The following is a 7,353-nucleotide window of genomic DNA, read 5'->3' as shown; positions in this document are numbered from 1 at the left end:
TTCAGTTGACACCTTTGGGTGGATTTGGACAGACGACTATTATTGTAACTTCCAGCCCATGATCGCGCCCCATGAGGCACTTGGGTCAATTCTTTTTTTTTTTTTGTCTTTTCTGTCTTTATTGACGATAGGACAGTGAAAGCGCATCAGGAGAGAGAGATGTGGGGAGGGATGGGCATAGGATCCAGGGGAGAGATGTGGGGAGGGATGGGCATAGGATCCAGGGTTGCAATCGAACCCGGATCACTGGCGTAGCAGTCCAGTGCCCTACCGTTAGAGCAGTGTTTCTCAAACTTTTCAGACCGAGGACCACTTTGTCGGCCAAAAAATATTTAGGGACCACCTGTCTATTGAATTGACAGTTGAGGGGTGCTAATTTGACACTGCTAATTTCGATGAGGATCACTCCATCTTTATTCAAATTTGCAAGCATGGTAGTGAAAATAAAGCTATGTTTAGCTTTTTAATTGTGTTATAGCCTACTGCAGGCTTGTCTTGGAAAAGTAGAAATCCCCTTGCGGACCACCTGAGCTTTGTCGCGGACCACAAGTGGTCCCCGGACCACACTTTGAGAATCACTGCGTTAGAGCCAAGGTAGGGCCACTTCTGTCAATTCTATGGGGAGAGTATATGCAAGATAGGGGAAAGGATCTTGCATGCAGTTTATCCTCAAGACAACAAAACTTTATATTTGGAAAAAAAAAACTGTTCACATTTTGCTTACACAGTAACAATCATGTAAAAATATTCATACATTCAAGAGAAAAGGCCATAGTGTCTTTGGGGAGCATGCAGCTGCTGCACATTTGGAGTGCTTCTTAATATGCGACCTTGCCTCCTCCACTTGCTTCTCGTCATGATGACATCACTGACAACAGCATTATATTTCAATATCTTGCAAAAGCTCAATTGTAGAGTCTTTTTCTCATTTGCAATTGGGATGGTGAATGAAAAACAGTCCCTCAAAAGTTGTTGTGGCTAGGCTGACAGCTGGGAAACATTATCGTTTTCTCCACGGAGGAGGGGCCAGGAGGCGGGACGAGGAGACAAGCACAAGTGGAGGAGGCAAGGTGGCATATTGGGATGCACCCTTGGAGACTTCTGTCAGAGAAGAAGCAGTTGACACGTAGTGTGGTCTTGCTCTTGCATTCGTAGTCACGCCTACGCCTTCTAGCCAGGGCTGAAAGCTTGTTTGCAATGACTCGAGCTCCACTTGAGAATTTTCCAGTTGGATCTTCAAAACATCTTTGGCTGCTCCAAATGCTGACCTCTGCACAACATGGGGACATTGTTTACCAGCGAGAGGACGGATCGGGGAAGGGAGAAGTGGAAGGATGTTAGAGACGTGTAGCGGAGGACGAGGTGGGCTTTCCAAAGCCTCTACTCTCGTGCAGGGCCACTCACAGCTTTGGTCGTGCCCAGGACCAAGTCATCTGAAAGGGCCCCACAGCCCAATACATAGCCTACAATCAATGTAATGAGGACCCAATTCTGGGCCCCCTCTCTCCTTGGGCCCGGGAGAACTTTCCACCTTCCCCCCCCCCCACACACACACACACACACTGTGGGCACCCCTGCTCTTGTGTTCTGTTTTGTTGACTTTTTTTTTCATCCAAAGATGCTTCCACAGCGCCTGAACCTGCTGTCCTACCCGGCTAGAAGCCAGAGACTAATTGGCTAGTCGTATGCCCTTATGGGCTGATTGGAGACGAGGTACACTACTACAAGTGTTACTTCACAACCTGCAGTCGTTTCATTTTAACAAGCAGACCGGGCAGGTAGAGCTGGGTATACTATACAGCCCTGTGTGTGTGTGAAGGGCCTGGTGTTTCTTGTTACAATTGTAAGGCAGCAATTGGGGCGCTGAAGGTCACACAGGGGTGGTGAGTGAATAGGTGGTCATTAGTTAAGGCAGCCGTGGGGTTTTGGCAACCTTAGAGCAGCAATTCTTTTTCTACTTCAGAACATCCCTACTTTTCTTGGGAAAAAAAAAACAACCAAACAAAAAACATTTAAGTTCGCAAATAGATAGCAACGGCCTTCTCATTGATCGGTTTGAGTAGTCAAGTGAAAGTGATGGATGTGAATGAAGAGGGCTTTGTGTGTTACGAAATCATAATTAAATGTTTAAATAGCCTAATTGGGCCTACAGCCTTCACACGAATAGAAATACGACTTCATGTATGGAGAAAATGATTCCGCATTATTCATATATTCACATCACATTAGTGTCAGCCGGGACTCAAATTCAATCAGACGGCCACGCGCCTGCTTCCCCAGAGCCCTCTTCTTCTTCGTCTTCATCATGCCCACTCCCTCAGGAAAATGAGATAAAAAAAATCACATTTCGGTTATGCCGTCAACCTCTCGTTCGACCGCTCGGTGTGTCAGTTGTATCTTGATGCGACAGCACCTGCTTCTGTTATGACCTTGGGGAGAGGAACTCAAGGTCAACCACAAGAGAGAGATAGTAGCGGGCGGGGAGCCGAGTGTGAACACACAAGTGCCATGAATAACAAATGAAGGAGGACCACGTCAATCACAAGGGAAAAAAAGAGGACAATCTTTATTATTTCTGGAACTGGTAATAAAGAGTGACAATCTCAAATCGGAACAATTATTTGGCAGAAGTGATTACGGTATGTAGGCAACCATTACTGAGCAGAAGAGGCAAAGGGAGGTCCAGGCAAGCACTGTTGGTTTAGAGGTCAATCCGTATGAAGGTCATTGCTAACACCATGCTAGCACCATGGTTAGCCTATACAGGAGCTCCAATATGAAGATAGCGGAGCTATTTATAAGATAAGCTAATCACTTTCAGAGGCTATACTACTGTTCACAGCTAAATGTACTAAAAAAAACAGAGAAAGAAACTGATTGGGTTTTGACCTTCACAGGGGAAAAAAATGTTATTTCAAGGAAAGAAAAAAAGACAGTTATTCACAGCTATACACAAGGGGCTGTAAATCCATAACTTATAAAAAAACAAAATAGATAACACTTTATATTGTAGGTGTTTACATAAGGGTGACATACGCCGGTTACTATAAACATAACATGAAACATATCACGAACATTAATGCCCATTCAGACACGTTTACAATGGCTGCCAATAAGAGTATTCAGTGTTATATAAACCTAGCAGCAGTGATATGCGTAAATTCATGTTCATTACATGCTTATGTCAGCCTTATGTCCACATCTTAATAGAGCGTTTACAAACAATGGCAGTAGTGTAAGGAAGAAAAAAACAAAACACAGGAACGGCTGTAAAATACAAAGTGTGCTTAGACTGAGGTGACTTACGGCAGACTAGAAACACTTGAAAAAATGAAAAGAAAAAGGATTCGGTTAGGTACGGTAAGACCATTTCCTTGTCGACAACTCAGGTAAACTACTTAGAAAGTCAGAAGTCCATTATTATGACGCCTGACTGTGGATCCACAAGTGTCACTAAGAAGCTGGTTCAGTAATAAACCAGGTTAAGTTAACTTTGAGGTAGAGGCCAATCATCTAGCAGAAGCACCTGGAATCATCATTTTCTTACTTACCGTAAACGATGCCTGCGGGTATGTACGTAGGGTGATATAAGGTAAATTGGGCCACTTTTTTTGCATATAAAAAGAATGGGAAAAAGTGGCCCAATTTACCTGAATTCAGCCTATATCTATTAGCAGGTTAACCACTTCCTGTAGGTTGACTTGACATGGTTTAGCACTAAACCAGCTTCTTAGTATACCCCCCGGATCAGTTCAGTGGAGGCCCTTGACGAGGGAATGTTTACATTGGATTATATTGTAAAATACAAAATGGTGCTATTAGGCCTCTACAGATAACTAAGCCTACCGCTGCTGACTAGTTGTCTGCTATGAGCCGTTTTGACCTAGTCTGCCTTTAACTTTATTCACATTATAATGATTTTCAGTGCATTAGGTAAACATCACCGTCAAGGTTCACCTGCCTCCCCAGCACCTCAGTGCAGCATTGACGCTCTTTACCAATCAGATAAAAGGAAATGGCAACCTTGAAGCTCTCAGCCAATCAGATTAAGTTGATGGCAGGCTCTTCAGGTATTCACTAATCAGATAAGTGAGATGGCGGGCCTTGAAGCTCTTACTGAATCAGGGGATGGCAGGTTGCAAAGCTCTTCACCAATCATAGTAAGGCGATGTTGGGCCCTTCACTGTGGAAGTCTATCTTAAGGTATTCTTGAAATTGAGCTTTGCAGTCTAGTTGCTAAAAGGTACAAATGGTCCTTCAAACCAAATCCCAACAATCCAAAATTGCAGTCTCCAGTTACTGTCAGATGACTTCAGATGACGTAACTTCATTTGGTTTTTAATTTCCTAATTACATGTTTAAATCATTTGTGTTTCTGAAACCGTTGTGTTCTGGTAACGGAGGTATGGATCACATTGAACAACATCAACAACAAAAAGAAAATGCTTCGGCACTTTTTCAAATCCATTGAAGCAAAAGAGGCAAAATATAGACAAAGGAAGAAAATAAAAAGTTACAAAACACATTACATACTATTCCATCCCTCCAGATATAGTCAGTTCTATCAGGGCCTTATTTCCAAGTGACAAGAGTTGAAAAGAGGACCGTTCGGGCATAAATAGGTCTCTCTCTGACCAAACAGGACCATCTGTTGAGTGGTGAATGTCACTTCAAATGCCATGATGAATGGTTGCCTAAATTGAATGTTTTTCTTTTCTTTGTTTTAAATAAACACAGTTTGGCATGGCTTCTCTCCGTAGGCAATAAACAAGCCGACATGATTGGTTATTTATGTACTTATTTAGGTCTGTTATGCTAGGTTGGTGGCATCTCCCATCCCTCCCCAATAACCAAGTAACATTTTGTTTCCCCGTAAATGTAAGATGGTGAACCATCATTAAGACCACTTCAAATTACAGTAACAATTTTCCACCAAATTCAAAAAAAAGGAAAAGAAAAAAAAAAACCCAAAACAAAACAAACAACCAAAAAAACAAAAAACACCTTATAGAGAAGTGGTCAGTGGGGAGTTGTCTCTCTGTAGAGATATCAGATATCATCAGAACAGGGGGCCTATACCAAGAAGCTGCTTCAGGAGGACACCAGGTGCAGTTAAGAGCCTCTCCTGTTAGATGATTTGGAAACACTTTATTTTAGGAATACATCTATTAGCACTAATACATACAATGTACCTGCATAAGTAACTTGCAAGGCATGTACAAAGCAAAATCAAACATTTGTTAGGCATGTATTCGCAAATGTCTTGTTCATGTACAATAAGGAATTTATTACCAATTTATTCTTAGTAAGGACCTAGTAGGCCTTAGCGTTTGCTTAGTACATGCCTTACAAGTTACTTATGCAGGCACTACCATTGTATGTACGGTATTAGTGCTAATAGATGTATCCCTAAAATAAAGTGTTACCGATGATTTATCTCTTAACTTCACCTGGTTTACTCCTGAACCAGCTTGTTAGTACACCCCTCTGAACAATATACATACAATAACAAGAGTTGGCATGTCTCTGGAGACCCCCTTCTCATTCTTTCTTTCTTTTTCCCTCTCGTAGAAATCTCCTCCTCCTCCTCCTCCTCTCCACACATCTCCTCCTCCTCCTCCTCCTGTCTGGCTGAATCTTCCACCCTCTTCATCTTCCTCCTCCGTTCTCCTCCTCCTCCTCCTCCCGTCCTCTCATGTGAGTTTAATCAGCCTTCTTGGCCATGGCGCTCTTCTCCTCCCCAGCTCCTCGCTCTCTCATCCCTCCATCTTCCTCCTCCTCCTCCTGCTGCTGCTCTCCTCCTCCCTCCTCCTCCTCCTCCTCCTCCTCCTCCTCCAGCGCCTCCTCTGCCATCTCCTCCTGCTCCCCGTACTCGGCCTCCATCTTGGCGGCTAGCAGGCGGCGCCTCTCCTCCTCTTCCTCCTCCTCCTCCTCCTCGTCCGTCAGGCCCTCCCTCTTCATCAGCTCCATGTCGTCGGCGCCGTCGTCGGTCTCGGCGGTGCACATGCCGTAGCACATCAGGCTGATGACGCCCAGAGGCAGCCCGAACAGGAAGCAGCCCAGCAGGGGCGAGCTACGGAACACCGACTGGGGAGGAGGAGAAAGAGGAGGAGAGATGAGGAGGAGGAGAGATGATGATGAGGAAGAGGGGAGAGGAGAGGAGGAGGAGAGATGAGGAGGAGGAGATGAGAGGAGTAGAGGAGGAGATGAGAGATGAGGAGGAGGAGGAGGAGGAGGAGGAGGAGGAGGAGGAGGAGAGAGGAGAGGAGTGGAGGAGGAGATGAGAGGAGTGGAGGAGGAGGGGGGGAGGAGGAGGAGAGATGATGAGGAGGAGGGGAGAGGAGAGGAGGAGAGGAGAGGAGGGGGGAGGAGAGGAGAGGAGAGGAAAGGAGGAGGAGGGGGGAGGAGAGGAGGAGGAGAGATGATGAGGAGGAGGAGGGGAGAGGAGAGGAGATTAGAGAAGAGAGGAGAGGAGAGGAGAGGAGAGGAGAGAAGAGAAGAGAAGAGAAGAGAAGAGAAGAGAAGAGAAGAGAAGAGAAGAGGAGGAGGAGGAGGAGGAGAGGAGGTGGAGAGAAGGGAGGAGATCAGAGAATATGATGGGGAAAGAAGAAGAGCATAAGGTGGAGAGAGAGGAGGAGAAGAGAGTAAAAGAGAAGAGAGAAACAGAGGGAGGGGGCGAGAGGGCGGAGAACAGAGCAGGAGAGAACAGAGAAAAGATAATACAGAGGAGAACAGAGGAGGAGGAGAGGAGATGAGGGAGGAGAGGAGAGGAGAGAAGAGGAGGGAGGAGGAGAACAGATGAGAAGGAGAGGAGAGGAGAGAGGAGGAGGAGAGGAGAGGAGAGAGGAGGAGGAGAGGAGGGGAGGGGAGAGGAGAGGAGGGGAGAGAGGAGGAGGAGAGGAGAGGAGAGGAGAGAAGAGGAGAGGAGAGTGAGGAGATGTGGGAGGAGAAAAGACAAATAGGTGAGGGGGGAGACAGAGCGAGAGAGGGGGAGAGAGGGAGAGAGAGGGGGAGAGACGGAGGGATGGGGGGACAGAGAGAGAGAAGGTGAGAGAGGGGGAGAGAGGGAGCGAGAGGGGGGGGGGGGGCAGAACGAGAGAGGGGGAGAGACGGAGTGAGAGGGGGGGGGCAGAACGAGAGAGGGGGAGAGAAGGAGGAAGAGGAGGAAAGGAAGATCAAATAAGATAGTAGATAGAGTACAGAATATGTTAAGAGTTGAAGAGAGAATGGAAAGCAGAATAGGTACAGATATGGGGAGAGAGAGGGCGAGAGAGAGAGAGAGAGAGAGGGGGAGAGAGAGAGAGAGAAGGCGAGATAGAGGGCGAGAGAGAGAGAGAGAGAGAGAGAGAGAGA

General features: G+C 46.1%; 1 protein-coding gene across 1 annotated transcript in view; it reads right to left on the bottom strand.

Moving 5' to 3' along the window:
* Positions 1–2,539: 2,539 nt before the first annotated feature.
* LOC134455390 (protein disulfide-isomerase TMX3-like) overlaps positions 2,540–7,353 on the bottom strand; it is a 96,524-nt gene continuing 91,710 nt past the window's right edge. Inside the window, exon 16 of the mRNA XM_063206409.1 lies at positions 2,540–6,087. Within this exon, the coding sequence (XP_063062479.1) occupies positions 5,704–6,087 (384 nt within the window). The 3' untranslated portion in view covers positions 2,540–5,703. The remainder of the gene's footprint in view (positions 6,088–7,353) is intronic.

This window comes from Engraulis encrasicolus, chromosome 9 (genome assembly GCF_034702125.1).
Source record: "Engraulis encrasicolus isolate BLACKSEA-1 chromosome 9, IST_EnEncr_1.0, whole genome shotgun sequence".
Classification (NCBI taxonomy): Eukaryota; Metazoa; Chordata; class Actinopteri; order Clupeiformes; family Engraulidae; genus Engraulis; species Engraulis encrasicolus.
The sequence above is the reverse complement of the archived record's forward strand: the minus strand, read 5'-3'. Positions and strand labels throughout refer to the sequence as shown.